Source organism: Ursus arctos, unplaced genomic scaffold (assembly GCF_023065955.2).
Source record: "Ursus arctos isolate Adak ecotype North America unplaced genomic scaffold, UrsArc2.0 scaffold_1, whole genome shotgun sequence".
Lineage (NCBI taxonomy): Eukaryota > Metazoa > Chordata > Mammalia > Carnivora > Ursidae > Ursus > Ursus arctos.
Genome location: NW_026622763.1, coordinates 11,640,354 through 11,663,234, shown reverse-complemented (window position 1 = coordinate 11,663,234; position 22,881 = coordinate 11,640,354). Strand labels below are relative to the sequence as shown.

General features: G+C 37.1%; 1 protein-coding gene across 9 annotated transcripts in view; it reads left to right on the top strand.

Annotated features, from left to right (window-relative positions):
* Positions 1–22,881, top strand: part of PTPN4 (protein tyrosine phosphatase non-receptor type 4) — a 207,466-nt gene that overhangs the window by 151,992 nt on the left and 32,593 nt on the right. For 5 of the 9 annotated variants that reach the window (XM_026510144.4, XM_026510145.4, XM_026510143.4 and 2 more), the window contains exons 14-19: positions 5,150–5,275; positions 7,081–7,128; positions 8,055–8,213; positions 16,643–16,802; positions 20,625–20,708; positions 20,802–20,858. In XM_026510144.4, the coding sequence (XP_026365929.1) occupies positions 5,150–5,275; positions 7,081–7,128; positions 8,055–8,213; positions 16,643–16,802; positions 20,625–20,708; positions 20,802–20,858 (634 nt within the window). The remainder of the gene's footprint in view (positions 1–5,149; positions 5,276–7,080; positions 7,129–8,054; positions 8,214–16,642; positions 16,803–20,624; positions 20,709–20,801; positions 20,859–22,881) is intronic. The other 4 variants (XM_026510148.4, XM_026510147.4, XM_044388278.3 and 1 more) reach the window with 2 other exon arrangements.

The window sequence follows — 22,881 nt, the reverse complement described above, 5'->3', positions numbered from 1 at the left end:
GAATCTAATAGTGGCTAACATTTATTTTATATTTATCTGTGCCAGGCAGTTTTTGTGTATGATCTCACAATCCCCATAATTCAGTTAGGTAAATTCCATTACAGGTGAGAAAACTGAGCATAGCATGTCTGAATGATTTAACTGAGATAGTCAAGGATGTAGCAGGATTCTCATGCAGGCCTCCCAGTTCTAACCCACACTTTTAACATCTGCAGAATAGTTCTTACTGTTCTGCCTGAGATACTGAACGCTTGGCTCCTTTCCTGTCTCAGAGCCTTGAGAGATGACCTCCTTTATTGTCCATCTCCCCCACTAGAATGTAGGCTCTATGAGGGTGGGAGTTTTGTCTGTTTTATTCACTGCGTTAGCCCCAGCTCTTGTTGTAATGTATGTGGTATGGTAGATGTGTTTTAAATGAAGCAGTGGTTTTTCAGTAGAAATGGCTTACAGAGGGTAAGTCGTTAAATTAAAGAGTTCATCTGGGGCGCCTGGGTGGCTCAGTCATTAAGCATCTGCCTTCGGCTCAGGGTGTGATCCCAGGGTCCTAGCATTGAGCCCTGCATCAGGCTCCGTGCTCCTCTGGGAGCCTGCTTCTTCCTCTCCCACTCCCCCTGCTTGTGTTCCCCCTCTTGATGTCTGTCTCTCTGTCAAATAAATAAATAAAATCTTTAAAAAAAAAAAGTTCATCTGCTTGGGGTCTACTGCCATTGGAGACATAAGAATTTTAATTATAGAATTTTGCTTTTGATTTTACTTTAATTTTGCTCTTAGTCTTCATCAAAAAGACCTTCTTGTTTTGTGTTTGTTGAGTAAAAGGAGTTTTTGTTTTTTCTCTCTCCAAAAGTAGAAATTGCTTTATTTTTTGTTCTACTTATATAAGTAATACTTCATTATTTTTTTTAAAATTCCAACATGCCAATACTTATGTGGCAGGGAAGAGAGCCATGATCACAGAGACGGTTAGAGGCTTGTAAATTGTATTCGGGCCATTCTGACCCCTGTGATTTCCCCAAATGTGGGAAACTCAACTGGGTTCAAGGTTTCCCCTTTTTAAAAAAGAAAAAAAAAAAAGTAAAGAAAAGGAAATAAAGTCTAACATGCCAAATAATATAAAGAAAAATCATGACCCAACATGATTATTTTTTAAAAATTGGAGGGGGGGCGCCCGGGTGGCTCAGTTGGTTAAGCATCTGGCTCTTGATTTCGTCTCAGGTAATGATCTCAAGGTCCTGAGATGGAGCCCCACTTTGGGCTCTGCGCTGGGCGTGGAGCCTGCTTAAGAGTCTCTCTCTCCCTCTACCCCTCCCCCCCTTAAAAAATTGGTACTTACTATTCAAGAATTTGCCATGTATATCCTTACAGAGATGTGTGTGTGTGTGTGTGTGTGTGTGTGTATTTCATTTAAAAATTATTTCATACTTTTTATTGCTTATTTTTATCACTTCATGTATCATAGGCATTTTCTTTTATGTTGAAAAATCTAGTCATTTATGTCAGTAAATCTTTAAGCAGTGAAATCCTTTTATCCGAAACAGTAGATTTAACTTCATGATTCCTCCTTTTAACCTGTCACTTCCCTGCCTCTGGAGTTGGAGTCACTGCTAAAACTATGTGACTCTTTGCCAGTACTGTATGTCTTGAATGCTTGTAAAGATAAATAACAAATGCTATTGTAAGTTCCTTGGAGTAAGGACATTTGAAACTAAAAATTATTCAAGCATGATTTTTATGTGTTTGAATTAATAAAATTTACCTGCATTGTTTTTCTTCATTCCTGGCTTATCCTCATCCTCATTTGTCTATGAATAACCTCCCGGAGAGGAAGACTGTCAGTGAAAATGCCTTGAAGGATTTAGCTGGTCAGGGCTAGATAGCATTTGGCTGTGAAAAATTTACTTGAATTTGAATGATGTAAATCATTCAACATTTGTTCAAAATTCTGAATATGATTTATTTTTATGTCTTGTTTTTAGATTTATGAAGGAAATATTGTCATTTCTCTACTAAATATAAATATTAGCATCATATTAACGGTTATTTGGTTACTTGCTTGTTAGGGAAGGGAGAAAAGAAGAAAGTAAGAACAGAGATACCTACTCTAATAGACTTGGCTACTGAAATTATTCAGAACCTTCCCTCTTACAGTCTTAGATACCCTTGTTTCCAGTTACAAAGTGCTCAGCTCCTGTAGGAAGGTAAAATGTACAGAAAATGTTATTGAAATTCTTTTTCTTGAAACTTCTCAAGAATGAAATAATTTACTTCCTCTTAATTTTGTTTTAATATACAAGGTATTCAAGTTCTAAGTACTGTACTTTATTTGCATCATTTCTTGCAGACTTATAAAATCAAAATCAATATTTTTCTGATTGTTTTCTGTTAAAAATGCATCTAACAAAATACTTAGCTTTTTTCTTCTTTTCCTAACTTAAATTTTTTTCTTGCTTGCTATTTATAAAAATAGTGAACATGATTTGATAATTAGTTCTGTAGTATGATATTTTAATACAAACGCCAAATTGTAGATGTATTTATTAATTTAATATCACATGCAAATTACTTTATAAGTTATAGTGTTTTAATATTTTGATCATATGTGACCTTGAGAAATATGCACAATTAAACCTGCATCTTAGTTCTTCATTTTGTATATGCATTATTAAAATGAGAAATTGTTTAATAGGTTATTTTATAAAACAAATATGCATTGCTTAATGAATAGTAGGCTAAAATTCCAATACGAGAACCCTCAAGTAACTGTTCCAATTCTTCTGTTATATGGAATTCCATGAATCCTCCTTTGAATAAGAAGTCATCAGCAGGGATAAAGTTGTTTTTAATGGTACTGTGTTAACGATCCTGCCATCTCCAAAAGATTTAAGCTTCTCTGGCCTTGTTTTTGTTAATATATCACAATCTTATTGTGATGACCTGATGGATATCTACCAAAATATTCTCATGGTTTTAGCAATTGTTGAGTTATTCTGTTAAATTATTAGAGAATTCTAGAGTTCTTGTCCACTTCTTAGAATTTTAGTTGGTGGTATATAGCTAGAAAAGATTTCTCCTTAAAGTTTCCATGTAAGGTTGTTTCTTCAGCAATAATTAATAAGTTACTTTTTTCCCCCAGTATATCTACTCTTTGAATTGCTTTCACACTTTTTCAATTGTCGTATAAAATCTAAGAAGAAAGCAAAAGAATGTTTACATGCAACAGAAAAATAAAGTGCCATGGTCAGAAAATATATTTACCACATTGCAAACACACTGATGAAGTGTGGTATTTTTTTCTCTGAAATTTCCACATTCAACAGGAAACATAGACAGCAGACTTGAGTGGGTGGGTCTCTGAGGTTAAAGCTGTTAATAAAACACTTGAAATTTAGTTTTAAACGCAGAGCATTTCCAACCATGTTTAGTTTATTAACAACAGTAAAGTGTTCTGATGCTCTGTGCTGGGTGAGTATAACTAGAATTTTTCCTCCTTCAAATGATTTTTTTCCCTCTGTTTGAAAACGAAAGTAGTTGATCTAATTATGATATGAACTCCTAACAGTTTATATTTAGTAGTCTAATATATGAGAAAGAATAGCTTATTAACGTCGAGAATTGGCTAATAGAAGAGCAGTAAATGCTAAGGTTTCTTTAGTAATCTTCATTTTAAAAATCAAATGCATGAAAAAATATACTTGTTTTCCATCTTATTGTGAGTAAAGGAATATGAGTTTGCATAGCAGTATTAGGATGTTGGGCTAAATGGTGTCCTGATTGTCTTCAAGTAGGAAAACCCTGTAATTTGGACTTAACGATAATGGGAAATATTCATGCTTCTATTACTTTGAATTTATTTGTGAAAAATGAAATCTGAGCCAGTGCCTTTTTTTTTTAAATCAGTAACATTATATCTCTTTTAGGAAATGTTATATGTTCTTAAATTAAGGAGATGTCATTCTACCAAACTAAAAAAGGTTTTGGCTATGAATACCCAAAATGATGGGGTATTTGTTTGATTTGGATTCATAAGGAATTTAAGATACTTGTGGTTTAATAAAAGTAATAGACTAAAACATTGCACTGAAAATTCAGATACTCCTAAATCATAAAATGTAGGAAGAAGGGAAGGCCCTAGGGTCATACATTGTACCAGTAAATTTAGATATTTAGACATAGATACTTACATGCTTTGTCTCATGGAAGGTCAAAACTAGTACACTCTACTAATCGTTATTTTAATGCTTCCTACCATGTCTATAAATATTTTTGAGTATTCTTAGTAAGTGTTACCATGCTTTTTAGTCCAGTCTGTTTATATGTGCTTCAGTGAATTTATTAATGAAATATAAGACTATCAGCTTACAAGATGATTTATTTTGTGTTTTTCTGTAAGTAGCATAATTCCTTATATTAACCTTCATATTAACTCTGCATGTCAAAAAGTAGATGTCATACGTTTTCCATGAATTTTGGCCACTGTCAGAATTTGAATATTTTTTTATATTCTGCAAAGGTCCATATCTTTTCTGAAATGATTACTTAGTTCTCATCTTTCTCAGTGTGGTAGCTGACAATATATAGATAGGTGAAACGTAGTCTTCTGCTCCCTACCACCAGACAGAATGTTAACCTTTTAAATGTTTTTTAAAAAACAAACCAATCCACTAGCCTACTACTATATATAAGATGTAAAAAGTTATAATATACATAATTACCATTTTCACCCCGTCCTCTATTAAGGTAGAGGATCAGGGTGTAGATTTAAGGATATTTAGGAGATAATAGGCTAGCAATTGTTTAATACATCGCAAGATGAGCTAAAGTTTCAGAAACTCTGGAATAGGCAACATTTATAATGTTGCTATCTGAGATAACTTGATAGCCAACTACTCCTTTGCTTTTTTCCTTTCTTCTCTTTTTCTCCTCTTCCTGTTCTCTCTTCTACTCTTAGCATGTCTTTCCCTCCTTCTCCATACAAAGCAGATTTAATTTCTTAGGAAATTATGGGGTAGATGTGTCACTAAATGCATTAATTTCTTTTAAGTAAATTATGTTTACTCATCTAGAATATGATCTATTAAGATAGATTCTAAGATTTGGTTAATAGTTGGGGATATAAAAATAAAAATTTTTACATATCAAATTATTTCTGCAGATCCCCAAGTAAGCCTTTGGCACGGAAATTAATGGATTGGGAAGTAGTAAGCAGAAATTCAATATCTGATGACAGGTTAGAAACACAAAGCCTTCCATCACGATCTCCACCTGGAACTCCTAACCAGTAAGTACAGACTTACTGTAGACTGGCCTGAAGATCAAAATATGTAAATATTTGCATTTAAATATCTAGTCAAACATGATTTTTGTTGCTCCAGAGCATTATTTTCTCATAGCCTGCAGCTTACTGCACAAGTGGCAAGAAAAGTCTCATCAATCAGGGAGTAGAACATTGAACAAGGATGCTCGCTTTCCTGTACGGTATGGAGCTCTAGCCAATAAATCAAGATCTATTAGTAGAATTAAAATCTGGAAATGTGGTTGTTATTGACATAATCCTTTTTCATGTGGCTCTCCAGAATTCTAGGGAAGCATATATTTTTTGAAAATGCTAAATGATTGTGATCATCTTACCTAACCTCCTACCCCAACTGTTCCACCACTTTCTTTGGTCTGGAAAAAGGGGTTTCCAATATAAATTCTCACAAGCTTAGCCATGTCTGCACTAAGAAGCCTGTATTACTCACCACTTACTGTTTATATACTTCATTCTAGTATTTCTCACAAAAACTGTAGGCTTTGGTATAGATAATAATAAGATAATCAACTTGTACTGGCTGAAGATGTTAATTTTATAATGTCTTAACAAATGTTTTGTGTGTAATATATGTATGTAATTAAATAATGATAAATAGATGTCAGTGTATTCATAGACTTTGTTCACCCAAAAGGTTAAAATCAAAATATTTGAGTTTTGGTATGGAATATATTTGAAGTAGTCTAACTTCAGAAATATTTTAAACACATTAATATCCAGTAAGTGTGTACTACGTTGTACTTTTATGAAAGATTTAATTTTTTATTTTAGAGAGCACAAGCAGGGAGAGGAGCAGAGGGAGAGGGACAAGTAGACTCAGCGCTGAGCGCAGAGCCTGACATGAGGCTTGATCCCATGACCCTGAGATCATAACCTGAGCTGAAATGCAGAGTTGGATATCCAACCAGCTGACCCACCCAGGTGCCCCTGTACTAAATTCTAAAAATTGTGTCACCAGTGGGTGTTTTTCAGCCCAAGAATAAACTTCTACATAACAAAAGTAAAGTTTGATTTAGAGATCATTACCTCATACCTATGTGTCTTCCTAGCTGCTAAGCTGCTAAAAAAGATAGACTCACAAGTTTTTCTCTTACTAATTGCAGATTGCTATATCATCTTTCTTTATAAAATACTGCATATATTCAGAGGCTCATCAACTATTTGAGGAAAGTCCAGAACCATCTTTTTTGGTCCGTTTTCCAGCCACCCATTTCTCCATTTGTTACTAGTAGCACTAAATAATTAGAGCAAATTACAGAAGACAGAGGAAAGATGATTGAGTTAATTAATTAACAGTAGCTCTGATTAAATTTCCTAGATAATGAAACAGTTTTAGATATAATCTGAAAATTTTTTTTTCTTAATTCTAAAGAGACAGTATAGTGTGATGGTTAAGAGCATGGGCCCTGGAATCACTGAAAGTTTGAACTTTGAGCAAGTTAATTAATCTCTTTGTCCCATTTTCCTCATTTACAAATTATAATAACAGTGTCTTTCTTATAGTATTGTTATAAGGATTCAATGAGGTGATATATGTAAAATCCTTAGAACAATGCCTAGCACATAATAAGTGTTCAAATGTTAGCTGTCATAATTAATAGTAATAATGATAATAATTCATGTGACTGTCACAAGGATGGAAATATGTTATTCATTATTTATTTTTAGGAATTTTAAAAAGTCCCATAAATAAAAACTTTTATACGGATTAAAAAAGAACACAGACCAGAGATATTTCTGAATTATTTATTCTCTCCCTTTATTTTATACAGACATACCTTGGAGATGTTGCAGATTTGGTTCCAGACCACTGCAAAGAAGCAAGTCACTGAATTTTTTTGTTTCTTAGTACATATAGAAGTTATATTTACACTCTACTGTATTCAATTAAATGTGCAGTAGCAATGTGTAAAAAATCAATGTGCATACTTTAATTAAAAACACTTTATTACTAAAAAATGCTAACTGTATCTAAGCTTTCAGCGAGTCATAATCACTGATCACAGATTACTGTAACAAAAACAATAATGATAAAGTCGGAAATAATGCAAGGATTACCAAAGTGTGACAGAGGCATGAAGTGAACAAATGCTGTTGGAGAAAGGCACCCAATAGACTTATTCCATGCAGAGTTACTGCAAACCTTCAATACGTTTTTTTTTTTTTTTTTTTTTTTTTTTTTAAAGAAGAGGGGCACCTGGGTGGCTCAGTCAATTGGGTGTCTGATTCTTGATTTTGGCCCAGGTCATGATCTCGGGGTTGTAGGATCAAGCCCCGCATCAGGCTCTGCACTCTGTGGGGAGTCTGCTTGAGATTCTTTCCCTCTGCCCCTCCCTTGCTCATGAACTCCCTCTCTCTTTCTCTGTCTCTCTAAAAGAAATAAACCTTTTAAAAAGAAGAAGATGAGGCAATAAAGCAAAGTGCAATAAAATGAGGAATAAATGCTATAATACTGTAAATGCTGATTAAGACACTAAGTTGTAGTGACTAAAGCTAAGGTTGGTAGAGATAATAGATTGAACAGGTAAAACCCTTGTGGCAGATCGCTGACTGTAGTTCTGATCTTAGACTTCCTATTTGGTATTCTTTCTGTTTACATCATACTATCTTTGTCAGAGATTTTGATTAGTCACTGTGGTTAGTGTTAAAACATGTACCCACTTTCTAATGTAATCATGTAAGTAAGAAACTGGAAAAAGTTGAACTAAAGCACATTTTCACTCAATTTTTCTTCTTCTTTATATAGTCGAAATTCTGCATTCACACAAGAGGGAACCCGGTTACGACCATCTTCAGTTGGTCATCTGGTAGACCATGTGGTTCACACTTCCCCAAGCGAAGTATTTGTGAATCATAGATCTCCGTCTTCAACACAAGCTAATAGCATCGTTCTGGAATCTTCACCGTAAGACCTTTTTCATTTAGCTTCCCTCTTATAAATAATAATGCCCCAGATTGTTTCATTTGAAATAATCTGGGAAATTAGGGTATTTGATACAAGCATTTATTTATTCAGTGTTTTGAAATTTTTATGTATTTGTAAATGTGCTTATTTGTTCCTGAGAGTTCTTTGTATTCCCCTCCCCCTACCCCACCCCCAAAAATCCCTCTTACTGTTTCATTGACAGTATGTTCTTAAACCTTTAGTTTCTGCAGATAATGTTGCACTGTGGTCAGGCAATAAAATACTAAAAGGTAGAGTTAATATTTTTTCAGGAAGGGAACCATAAGAATGAATAGACAATGTGGGAAAAATTAAATAGCAAAGGAGAACTAAATAAGATGACCATCATTCTGAAAATAAGCTGTAGAAAGTATGCACCCAGGGCGCCTGGGTGGCTCAGTCATTAAGCATCTGCCTTCGGCTCAGTTCATGATCCCACCGTTCTGGGATTGAGACCCACATTGGGCTTCCTGCTCAGCTGGAAGCCTGCTTCTCCCTCTCCTGCTCCCCCTGCTTGTGTTCCCTCTCTCGCTGCCTCTCTCTCTGTCAAATAAATAAATAAAATCTTAAAAAAAAAAAAAAAAGAAAGTATGCACCCATCTTTTTAAAAATTCATTCCTATCTCCTATTACATACTGGTATATAAATCCAGCTTCATAATTCAGCATTTATACCCCATTAGTTTAATACACAACATGCTTACCCTCACAATAATATGCAATATCTTGATTTATTGGTTTATATAATGCAGTTAGTCCATATGCAAGTAAAAACAGTGTGAGAATTTTGGGAAAAAAGTAAAATTCTTTATAAGGCACATAGATAAGTAGAAAGATTAATTGTTGAGAAGAAGGAAGGGTGTAGGATGTAGTGACTGTGATCAGGGCTGAAGAAAAAAGGGGTCTGAGAGTGATGGGTAGAAGAGTAGATGGACTGATAAGCAAAGCAGGTAGGTGTAGGAGCTCGGGAACACGTGACAAGATATAGAGGAGGTGTGGTTGTCCTCACTATGGGGCCAGACAAAGGAGGACTGGCTAAGCTATTAAGACAAGTGGAATTTTAGTCTTGGTAACAAAGCTTGGTAAAACATTTTGATTGTGTGTGTACAGAGGATGGAAGAGTAGGAAGGATACACAGTGACACATGTGGGGAATGAGTTGACAGGAGACAAGGCTGGTGGAAATTTAATTTTTTTTAAAGATTTATTCATTTATTTGTCAGAGAGCGTGCGCTTGCAAGCAGGGGGAGTGGCAGACAGAAGGAGAGGTAGGCTCCTAACTGAGCAAGGAGCTGGAAGTGGGATTCGATCCTAGGACCCTGAGATCATGATCTGAGCCAAAGGCAGATGCTTAACCAACTGAGCCACCCAGGCTAATTTTTTATTACTTTAAAAATTATCCTTGTAGGGTCGCTTGGGTGGCACAGCGGTTAGGTGTCTGCCTTCAGCTCAGGGCGTGATCCTGGCGTTATGGGATCGGGCCCCACGTCAGGCTCCTCCGCTGTGGGCCTGCTTCTTCCTCTCCCACTCCCCCTGCTTGTGTTCCCTCTCTCGCTGGCTGTCTCTATCTCTGTCAATTAAATAAATAAAGTCTTTAAAAAAAAATTATCCTTGTATACTTTGATTTTTTAATAATCATATATTTTCTAATTCTGAAACTTTAAAAAGTACAGTAATTAAGCACATGATCGAGATGTTAATTGGTTACATTTAAAAATGCTATACTTTCAGCACATAGAAATAAACCATATAGAGGAATCTCAAAACCCCATCTTACTGCAGAACAAAACAATATAACTCCCAGGACCTAACCAAATTATCTCAGTCCATTTTTTGAAGAGCCCTTTTCATACAGACTCACATACACATACACATATACATACAATTGAGTATCTCCATATATATATATTTTATAGGTTCATCAACCCATTAAAACCTTTGTTCTGGTTTCCTGACCTTGAATGGAGATGCAAGTTCAGGACACATTGGCATTGTGTAGGTGTTGCTTCCCCATCCTGATCCACAAGAATTTCAAATGCTTGGACCTTTCTCTAGACATGTATTTAGTGCGGCTTATGTGTTTGTATTCAGTTTTGACTCTCTGAACACTGCATTTAAAATTCAGCCAGTTTTAACCTTAAGAATAATGAGAGAGGTCTGAAAAGATAAGCTTAATGGTAAACGAATAACTTACATTAGTTGCTTACAATCAGCTTCAGAAATTATCTCACTGTTCAAGACAACTCAATGAAATAGGAAAGACATGTAATCCCCATTTTGTAGATGAGAAAGCCACACTTAACAGGACTTGTCCCAATTTACAGAACTAAAATTCAGGTCTTCCCTACCTGAGCCAATCAGCAGAACTTTGTGTCTTAGACAAGGCTTTGTTGATTGATTGACCAGTTGGTTGGTTGATTGCTTGGCTGGCTGATATTTGAAATCCGGAGAAAACATTTTACAACTTGGAATCCATAGGGTTTAGTTCTGGCCAAATGTGGAAAGAATTCGGACAATGTGTTGGATGAAACACAGAGCATTTCAACGTGTATTGAAACAAATCTTGAGATCAATCTCACCAGTTCCTTTTTTTTTTTTGAGTGAGTACAGGGCCTTTGAGGTGAAACCTGGGTCCAAACTTCAGTCACTGGGTAAGGTCACCTGCTTCACAAGGAGGAAACACTATTAACTCATTGGTGTGTTTATTATGGAAACAAATAGGTTGTTTGTACTGCTTAGAATAAAGTTACCGTTTTTAGGCGGGGGTGATTGAGACTACAGTCTACCATTTCCTTCCTTTCTTTAAATGTTTCGCAGAAGATTAGACTGTTTTGGTTTGTGATTTTCTGAGAAAAACAATAACCCTCAATTAATTTGAAAATACTTAACAGGTGTTTATTTTAGTAAATTCACACCACAAATGTTAATATATTCCTATTAGTATGTAATAGGGAAGCTTGGACGTTTCTACAAAATCATCACAAAACATGTGAGTTGGGTGGTTAAGATTTTTTTATTTTCATACAGATTGCTAAAGACAGCAACAGAGAGCTGCTTTGACTGCAGAATAAGCTGCTTTCACTGCTGCTGTTGAAGCATTCATGAGGAAATTTAAAGCTGAGTGGACTCAAATCAGCAAAGTTTTTGCCTACCTGGCTTCATTGACAGTTTTAGCAAATCTTTTGCTGCTATGTTACAATATATTGCTCTGTTGACAACAAAGTGCACTTTAACATTTTCATTATTTGCTCTTCACTTAACACTTTTTAAAATGTCAAAGTTGAAGATAAGCAAGTTATTTGTATTGAAAAATCCCAATATGAGAGTTGGGCATTGGAACACTCTCAGAATTATATTCCCATGTCCCCTTCTCCTTTCTTAATGTCCAAAAGTTAACACAGGTAGTAATTTGTCCACAAAATTTTTTTGTGGGTGAATTTTGAACATTATGTTTCAAGCTCTGGTCCCATTCAAACCTCCCCCCCATCATATACAAATTATTGGTTTTAAGTATATTAAAATCATTGAGTTAGAAATACGTTCTCCATTAAAGTAAAAATGCATGTTATTAAAGCACAGATCTCTACTGATCTTGCATTCTCTGCATTTAAATATAAGTTGTTTTTATTAGAACTTAAAATATAGAGCAGTATTACCACTTATAACCAAATGGCATGATAGAAAATAGTCATGTTCAGGGTATGCTCTGAGAAGTTCTGTTGAGGCCTCAGATACTGTCAGGTGGGTTGCTTAGCTTTTGTATATTTTATATATTGGCATCTGAGAAGCATCTTATTTGGAGAGGAGTCTACTGCTACATAAAGTATGGAAACCTCTGATTTAAAATAACTTTGCTCCTGCCTTTTATAGTTTTGTTTAAAGTGCAGCTATAGCATAATGTTCAGAGCAGAAGTTCTGGATTCAGGCTGGGTTTAAGACTTGGTTCCACCACTTCTAATTATATGACCTTGGATGAGTCATTTTATCTCTGTAAGCCTCAATTTCCTCACCTTTAAAAAAACAGGATGATAATATCTACCTCATAGGGTTGCTCTGAACAGTAAATGAGATGTATAATAGTTAAGCAGAGAAAAAGTGCTTAGTAGATGTTAACTATAATAATTGTATAATTCTAGTTAATTTGCGGGGATATACTGGCAGCCTTTAAGAATATTAATCAGCCATTTATCTGTCTACTTGTTTGAAGTACGGAGATGAGGAATTCTCCAAACGCTTAACTTTATCCTTAGGCCCTAATCACAAGAGACTCTTCACAGATTTCACAATCCTGAAGGATCGAATTCATTTTCCGGAGCCATTTTTGCTTGGACTGTCCCATTCTAGTCTTTTCTAGTGAGTCACCACAGCTTCATCCTCACTTCATCAATTCCTTTCACTTAGTCTTTAAAGATTTGTCTTCACTTTGCTCCTCTGAGCTACTACCACTGAAAACTTTATGTCCTCACTCAGCTTAACCCAATTCCCATGCCAGTCTTGCATGGGATCAAGTTGATCAAGTTGACCAGTTTATCAAGTCTAGCAACATGCAGTTGACCCTTGAACAACGTGGGCGTTAGGGATGCCAACCCCTGAATAGTTGAAAATTCACATATAACTTTTGACTCCCCAAAAACTTAACTGCTAATAACCTGTTGTTGACCAGAAGCCTTACTGAGAATTAAATTAAAAAGTGAGTAAGTAATTAACTATACTCATGATCTCTACATTAAATATGAAGTAGGAGGTTATTTGTTATAATAAATTGAGTTAATACACTTGGAATATGTCTTAAAATGTAATTGATAACCTTTGTTCAGAATAAGAATTTTCAGGAGTCTGTGCTGTGACATCCTTGATTACTTTGATAGACTGTATTAGAGACAAAAATAGATATGTAGATGGAGTTTGGTTATTGGACATGGAGACATAGAAAGGGTAGTTACTGGGATTACTGGGAGAGCACATAATTAGTTTGTAAAAGCTCCCGGACCAACCTATCCCTCTGCAACAATCTGACATCTGAAGAGCCTGACCATCACTCTCTGAGAAGTTATTCTAACAAGAAGGTTTATTCTAACAAGAAAGTTACATAAAGCAATGAGAGAAGGCAGATAGCCCTTTTCCTGAAATCTGAAATTACAGTGTTCTTTCCTGTCTAATCCTCTCAGTGCATGCTGCATTCTCCTCACCTTGTCTTTAGAACTTGGCTTAAATCCCAACCCAAGCCTGTGTGCTTGGCTCTCTTCCTTCCTGTGTTTTCCTGCGGACTTGAATATTTAAGAGAGGTTATACTCAAATACGTACTGGAATCTCACAAGTACCCCTGGGTGGGATTTATGTGGACTGGGATGCCCATGGCCCATCTAAAGGCAGCAGCTCATTCTTGGCTTTGACCAGTGGTAATGCAGTTTCATTCTTTCCAGAGCGTCCAAATTTTCCATTCTGAAAATCCAGATACATATGTAATTTTTTAAATGTAGCCAATTAACTCACATTTTATAAAGAAAAAATAATGGGCCAAATGTATGTTGGCCAAAATTGGCCCACAAGCCATGAATTTGCAACCAGTGTTTCAGGACAATGATTTCTAATTAGCAATGCATAATAAAAATCACTTCTGGAGCTTTTTTGACTATATATACCTAATCTTTTGATCAACTGCTTTTGATCAACTGCTTTTTATGTTTTTTTTTTTTTTTTTTAAAGATTTTATTTATTTATTTGACACAGAGAGACAGCCAGCGAGAGAGGGAACACAAGCAGGGGCAGTGGGAGAGGAAGAAGCAGGCTCCCAGCAGAGGAGCCTGATGTGGGGCTCGATCACAGAACCCTGGGATCACGCCCTGAGCCGAAGGCAGACGCTTAACGACTGCGCCACCCAGGCACCCCTGATCAACTGCTTTTTAGAAATGTCACATCTGTGAGGCTGTGCCAGGGGATGTGTCCGTCTTTGTGTCCTAATCCCTTCCAGCAGGCCATGTTTGAGGTCCATGTCTCTATTCTCATCTGTGTGAACAATTTCCTGGATTAGCAACACTTGAATATATTGGATCTTAAAGGCTTGGGCTCTTGGCAGTTAAAACTGGTAGAATAAAAACTATTACATTTGGTACCTGGAGTCTCTGACCATCAAGGTAGACCTCAAAGAAGGCTTTGCTGAAAAAGAGAGGTATGTTCTTTGATGCAGTCCTTACAGACTTCTCAGAATTCAGAGCATTGTGTTCCCTAAAGACTTCTATGTAGAAAGTTAGACTGAGTGGGCATTATGGTTTACCTACTTATTTCATGATTAAGTTTTATATTACATTATGGAAATTTGGAATGACTATTTTCTCTTAAGAGAAACTTCCCTGGAGGGCTATACAGTTAAACCATTTATTATTAATCCTGGCTGACTTCCTTGGCACTAATAAAACTTTTATCTTCATCACCTGTATCTACCAGGTATTTAGCAAGCAGTGAGCCTCTAAGTAAGGTTCACACCTTCTCTGCCAGGGGAGAGCATATGTACCGAAGAGCCGCTCTGACACTAATTTCTGTATCTGTTTTCTTGGGATAAACTATGCTGTGGTAGCAAATTACCCCAACTTATAGTGACTTATAACAATAAAGGTTATTTCTTTCTTACATTATATGTACATCATGGATCATCTGTGGCTCTACTCCATGTCATGTCCATTGCAGGACCCATACTCTTGTTTGGGGCATGGCTAGTCTGATGGCCAAGGAAAAAGAGACGCATGATGAATCATGAGCTGTTTCTTCAGGTGTCCTTTCAAAAGTGACCCCTTCTACTTACATTTCATTGGACAGAGCAAGGCCTATGGCCAAGCCTAATGTCGGCCAGAGAGAGTGGAGAATGATTTTTGAACAATAATACAATCTAATGCAGTTCCACTTCCTCAAGACCTTACAATTTGTATCTTGGGCATCTGTTGTCACTCAAAAAAGCAGAAACTGAACGAAATCTGTGTCTGGATAGTACAGCAGCCGCCGTGCAACTTGATACAGCAGCTATCGACTCTCTTAAGAGACCTTAGGCAATGGGACAGTAATTCTTTTATTTTCTCAAAGACCTCCTGGCATCACAGAGATTAATAATAACCTCTGAAATGGTCACTGCTCCTACCAAGAACTATTTCCCCTTGCCTTATTTTCCTCACTTCCACAACCTCCATGGATGAATGCTTCCTAGGATGCAAATTGAACCACTGGTTCCCCCTTCTGGCCTTGTGAAAAACTCACAAGTAGTGTTATTACATATACTGTGCTGGATCTTAAAAAAGCTACTGTTTATACCTTGAAGCTTCTCCTACTTAGCTCTTTTTATTAATTCTTGCTGTCACAAATTGAGGCTTATTCTCCCTAATGTTAATTGGATTTTGTTTCTTTAAATTACATACTCCAACAATGTCTTGTCCATTTTTATCTCCTCAGTGAGCTCAACACTTTTACTCAGATTCTAATCTTTGTGAGCATTGAGTTCATTACTTTCATGAATTGTATGTTTTGTCTTGTTTTTGTAAGATTTTATTATTCGTCAGAGAGAGAACACAAGCAGAGGGAGTGGCAGGCAGAGGAAGAAGCAGGCTCCCCCCTGACCAAAGAGCCCAATGTGGGACTCTATCCCAGGACCCTGTGATCATGACCTGAGCTGAAGGCAGACGCTTAACTGACTGAGCCACCCAGGCATCCCTTGTGTTTTATTTCTAAGTAAATTGGGCCAATCACAAGTTCTCTAGATTGTACCAGTTGTTTTATCTGTGGAACAGCTCAACTCTCAATTCTGATTTCTCTTTGTCTGCCTTTTTCCCTGGCTACCCATGTGACTCCACTGATAACATTATTTTTAAAGTGTTTTGGAAAGGTGTATATACTGTTATAGTAGATTAATAGATATCTTCATTGTGATACCCATAAAGTATATTTAATTATTATGTAGAATTGTTTACAGATTTGATAAAGTAGGGAATTTGATGTACTACTTAAACGTCAAAGTTAAGAAAGGTTTCATTAAACAGTAGCACTTGTAAATAGAATATTTAAAGCTTGTCTCTTACTAGACATTGTAAATATCCGAGTTGATTGAGCCTAGCTTTTATTTTTTTTTTTAAGATTATATTTATTTATTTGACAGAAGAGCACAAGCAGGAAAAGCAGCAGGGGGAGGGGCAGAGGGAAAGGGAGAAGCAGGCTCCCCACTAGGCAGGGAGCCAGAGCAGGATGCGGATGCGGGGCTCGATCCCAGGACCCTAGGACCACAACCTGAGCCGAGGGCAGACACTTAACCAAATGAGCCACCCAGGCGCCACGACCCTAGCTTTTAAAATAACAATTCTAGAAGACAGCTTCCAAAATACTCATTTTTTTTTTTCCCCTTTTTCCTGTCCAGGTCACAGGAGACCCCTGGAGATGGGCAGCCTCCAGCTTTACCACCCAAACAATCAAAGAAAAACAGTTGGAACCAAATTCATTATTCACATTCTCAACAAGATCTGGAAAACCATATTAATGAAACATTTGATATTCCATCTTCTTCTGAAAAATCTACTGTAAGTAGCTTTCAGATATTCTCATATTTCTTCAAAATTTTTTAATCGGAAGTGAAATTTTTTTATACTGTGGTATGTTTTGTCTGTAATTTATATTACTGTACTTTCTCTTTTTCATCATATGTTGCTCATGAATTTTGCCATGATACAACCCAATTGTGGAATTTCCTTTTATCATTGCTCTAAAAGTTCATTCTTGACAAATTTATGTTGATTTTAGTCTTGCAAAGCATACATTTTCAGAACAAACGCTAATAATGCATTAAATACAACTAACTTTATTATATAATTTGCTGAATGCAGAGACTATCATTTTCATCAACCTTTTGAAATTGAGTACAGGTCCCTGGAGTATATGATCACTCTCTGTTCTGTAAAATATATTTATGAATTATGTTGGTACTTTTCCCTTAGAGAACGTGCTTTTACCACAACAAAATGGTAAATTTTTAGAATCCTCTTTAAATTTAGATTTATGAATTTTTAGAATCCTCTTTAAATTTAGATTTATGAATTTTCATTGCTTTCTCAAGTAGATGTAAATAAACGAAAAGTGAGGGGCGCCTGGGTGGCTCAGTTGTTAAGCATCTGCCTTTGGCTCAGGGCGTGATCCTGGCGTTATGGGATCGAGCCCCACATCAGGCTCCTCTGCTGGGAGCCTGCTTCTTCCTCTCCCACTCCCCCTGCTTGTGTTCCCTCTCTCACTGGCTGTCTCTATCTCTGTCAAATAAATAAATAAAATTTTTAAAAAATTTAACAAAAAGTGAGATTGTCGGTAAATTTTAGGGATACACTGTGTTCGTGAAGTATCAAAACAGACAAATATGGGTATATTTCAGGAAACTTAAAGGGACATCAGGGAATAGAATAAGGTGCAGGGAGTGGAGAGTCCACAGAAGGTATTGGCAGTACTAAAAGTTTCTGGTGACCATTGCTCTAATATAACCCTCTTGTATCTAAAGTTTGAAAAGCAAGAGGCAACCACTCTATTCTCCCACACTTACTGCTCCACCACCACAAACATGTCAAAAAAAAGTTCAGAATCTTTACCAAGAATGAACGACAACTGGGGCGCCTGGGTGGATCAGTCGTTAAGTATCTGCCTTCGGCTCAGGGCGTGATCCCAGGGTCCTGGGATGGAGCCCCACATTGGGCTCCCTGCTCTGCTGGGAGCCTGCTTCTTCCTCTCCCACTCCCCCTGCTTGTGTTCCCTCTCTCACTGGCTGTCTCTCTCTCTGTCAAATAAATAAATAAAATCTTAAAAGAAAAAATGAACGACAACTGTGGTGTTACCTGTGTGGTGATTCTCATGTATCATTTATTCATTCATAATCATTGAGGTCCTTCTGTGTATTGGGTTCTTTGCAGGGTAGTGGGAATATAAAGACAAATAAGACCTGGTCCCTGCTGTTAAATAATCTGCAATCTAATTTGTTTGTCTATTCATGCAAAAATTGTTGAGTACCTGCTGTGTGCCATGCATTATTAGAGGCACCAGGGATATATCAGAATAAAATAGGGGGAAAAAACAAAAAAACTCTATCTTCAAGGAACTTACATTCTGGGGATAAGGGCAAGACAAACAGTAAACGAGGTAAGTAATTTAAATATATAGCATATTAGATTAAGGAGAAAAGTAAAGCCGGAAGAGGCCAGAGAATTTCAAGAGTGGAGTGCCACAACTTTGAATAGTGGAAGCCAGGGATGAACTCAGTGATGAGTCATAGAGGTATCTAGTGGAAGAACAGGTGAGCTGGGGGGGTAGAGGTACAAAGGAAGGAGTATGCTTGATACGGTCAAGGAACACCAAGGGAGTCAGTGTGGCCAGAGTAAAATAAGCTAATAAAGAGGAGGAGAGGGCCAAATTTAAAGATTCTGTTTTTTAACCCTGAGTGAGATAGGAAGCAAAAGAGGTGGGACGTATCTGAGGAGAAAAGCAGCATGATGTCACTTAAGTTGTAACTGTCAGTCTGACTGTTGTATTGAAAACAGACTAAAGCAGGGCAGAAGTAAAGATAGTGGGTGTGAGGTCGTACAGCATTCCAGGGATGTGGGGGTGATTCGGATCCGGATGGTAACAGTGGAAGGAGGACAACGTGGCTGTATTCTGGATAGTTTGAGAACAAACCTAACATCATATGCTGAGAGATTGGGTGTGGAGTACTAGAGAAAGAGAGCGATCCAAGGTAACAGCCAAGTTTTTGGCGTGAACAACTAAGAGAATGAAGTTGCCGTTTTCTGAGATGTGAAAGGTGGAGCCAGGTATAGGTGGATATCAGGAGCACGGCTTGGGACATGCCACGTTTGAGATGTCTGCTGGAAATCCATTTACAGTACGGTTCTGGAGTTGAAGGGAAAGGTCCAAGCCAGAGGTTACACTGAGGTTTGGTGGCGCACGTGGACAGTATGTAAAACCACAAGACAGGAAGACAACGCCAAGGAAGTGTGGTGTGTGCAGGTAACTAAGTAAGAGGTTCTAGAAAGTGAGCCTTTGGCCCTCCTAAATGTAAACATTAGGGAGATGACGAAACCAGCAAAGGAGACCGAGAAGATGCAGACAGTGAGGTAGGAAGGAAACTAGTCCACTGGCTAACTGGCTGACGGGAAGAAAGTCACAGAAGAACCAACTTTGTCATGTGTTACTGGTAAGTCAAGTAGGATGAGGGTTGACAGTTGGACACTGGATATAGCAATGTGAAACTCTTTGGTGATCTTAATTAGAATACCTGATGGAGCACTGGAGATAAAAACATGACTCTGGGAGGTTGGGATCAGGGGAAATAGAGACAGTAAATGTGGCCAACTCTTTAAAGAAGTTTAGCAGCAAGAGGAAGGAGACAGGGCAGTAGATAGGTGGGGAAGCAGAGACCAGTGAAAGTTCTTTTATTATTTTTTTTTTAAGGGGAGAAATAAGAGTATTTCTCAGAAGGGTGGAGGAAATGGATAATATAGAGGAGTAGAGAATTGACATAGCAATATCCTTGAGTTTGGAAGAGGGCCTGGGTCTAGAGCAAGGAGGAAGACAGTTTGAAGGCAATACATTTAGATGTGATTATAGGGAAGAATATACAAATAACTAATACAGATGTAGGGTTATGGGAAGACTTCCCAAAGTGAGCATCTCTGACCTGTGTCTTGAAAGATAAGCAAGAATTAGCCAGATACTTCCCCTGAAAGAGCACACATGAAACATGTTCAGTGAAAGAAGCCAGTAACAAATGACCATGTATGTGAGATTTGACAGTAGTCAAATGTATAGAGACAGAAAATAGGTAGTGGTTGAGTAGGACTTAAGGAGTGAGGGTGAGGGGTGGGAAATGACTGGTAATGGGTACAGGGTCTCTTTGGGACATGATGAAAATATTTTTAAATTAAATTGTAGTGATGTTTCTACAACTGTGTGACTATAGTAAAAATTACTGAATTATACACTTTGGGTGAAGTGGATAGCATGTGAATTATATCCCAATAAAGCTGTTTTGAAAAAGCAGAGGGAGAAATGTGAGTTCTTTTAACACTTAGGAACACATTTGTGCAGAGCTTTGAGCTGGGTTCCAGGGATATTGCAGTTGGTAACTTAATTCATAATGCCTGTTCCTCCTTGCATTTGGCCTAGCATGCAGGGGCAAGGAGAGTGTATCCAGTTGGTGTAACTGCAAGTTATTAGAATTTACTTTCCTGAATTAACATTTGAATTTAAATTATGATTTTTTTAATACACTGTAGATAGTATCAACATACAAAAAGCATACACCATGTATATCTTTGAAGGAGAGATTATAAATGGGGAAATTACAAGTTATTTATTTTTGTCTTTTTAAGCCTAATGGTGGTATTCCACAAGATAATCTTGTTCTAATCAGAATGAAACCTGATGAAAATGGAAGGTTTGGATTCAATGTAAAGGTAATCTAGAATTTGCACTGTACTCAGTTTTTAAATTAAGGCGTGTCTGTTTTGGTAATATTTGACTGACATCTGACTTGCTCTGTTGTTCAGGGAGGGTATGATCAGAAGATGCCTGTGATTGTGTCCCGAGTAGCACCAGGAACACCTGTGAGTTATCTAAATCTTGCAAGTAAATCCTGTTTTCAAGAAAATGTACTCATTTTATTTTTATTAGTTTAAATAAAGGAATAAATTAATAATTTCTTTTAATTCATCAAGTATCAAATGTTGACTAACTCTCTTATATTGTTGGGAAGTTAGTTTTTATTTCCAGTCTATAAGAGTTTTTTTAAATCCCTGTTTTTGTAAAGAAGCTGTATATAACTTCCAGTGTTTCTAAAGTGTTAAAAGATTCTATGAAAAGACCGCCTTTAAACAGCAAAATTTGTTTTTCTTTTTTGTTTGCTTTTTTTTTTTTTCATTTAGAATTGTTTATCTACAGTCTATTTGCCTACTTTGTGTTTAAGAAATTTACTTTAAATAGAAATGATAGCAGTGTGGGACTCCTCGGTGGCTCAGTTGGTTAAGTGGCTGCCTTTGGCTCAGGTCATGATCCCAGGGTCCAGGGTTGGAGTCCTTCCAGTCATGGGGCTCCCTGCTCGTTGGGCAGTCTGCTTCTTCTTCTCCTTCTGCCTGCCGCTCTGCCTGCTTGTGCTCTCCCTCTGTCATATAAAAACTGAAATCTTAAAAAAAAAAAGGAAATGATACCAGTGTTTTCCCTATAGGGACAGTTTTTAAACTTTTTATTGAAACATATTAAAAATAAAGTATTACAGTATATTAAACATTTTAACAAAAGTAAACACTCTATGTACCCATTATGATAAACCCACCTGTACCCTTCATTCACCTTCAGCGCTCATGAACTTTCTGTTCCTCAGAAGGATAATTCTTAATTATGGATGTGTTATCTTTATTGCTCTTATATGTAACAAATACTGCTTTCAAATTCCCATTTATGTCTTTGCCTACTTTACCTGGTCTTCAGGGGCTTTTCAATCAGCACCTTTTATCATTTCCCTCTCCCTGTCCTAGGGCAGGTACACACCAGCAGCCTGAGAGAAAAAAGCCAGTTATGCTGTTTTTTGGTGCTTTGCAGCAACCTTAAAGTTAGTTTGAAGATGACAATTAAGACTGATCAGGGATTTCATGATACATAGTTTTGGTTCTGGTTGTTAAGGACTTTATTGGTTGCAAATAACAGAGTGCTCTGGAATACCCCTGGCTTAAGCATAAATACAAAATCATACACATAATCATATAGCTATAGAGGTTTCTCACAAAACCCAAGGATAGGGATGCAATTAGACCTCTAGAAAAAAAAACCTTTAAAATGAACATCAGGACTCTCTATTTTTCATCTCTATTTTCTTTTTATATTCCACTTTTCTCTCTCTGTAAACCAGTTTGTGTAGGGAATCAGCCTTATCTCTCTAGCTCCTCTAAATAAAATATAGTCTAAATAAAAAGAGTATACCTAGTAAGTTTCAGGTTAGTCCTATAACTATAACACCACACACTCTCTACTTTCAGATATGATTTTGACCCCTGCATCTCTACTAAAGAGAAATTGTATGGCTACCACTATTCTCAGTTGATATGATGGGCTAATGGTAACTTCCAGATTCGTATATTATCAGCTCAGCCATCCAGAGGCATTAAACCTCAGTCCAATTTAGTAAGTCCTTCATAGATCCAGCTTGTATCAGATGTCCATTTTTCAACAAATCACTTGTGGGCAGGGGGACAGGACAGGGATATGATGTATAAAATGCCTCCTGAACCTATTCTGCATGTGAAGGATGGGGACAGAGATGAGGGAAGTAGCCAAATTATTTATTAGTACATAAGTAATGGGAAATAGGTGTTTGGGACAGACCGCAGATGAGAAGGTGAAAGATTGCTAAATTCTCACCTGTGGACAATGTCTAAAACAGAAAACTAGGGGCGCCTGGGTGGCTCAGTCGTTAAGCATCTGCCTTCGGCTCAGGGCGTGATCCTGGGGGTCCTGGGATTGAGCCCCACATTGGGCTCCTCCGCTGGGAGCCTGCTTCTTCCTCTCCCACTCCCCCTGCTTGTGTTCCCTCTCTCACTGGCTGTCTCTCTCTCTGTCAAATAAATAAATTAAATC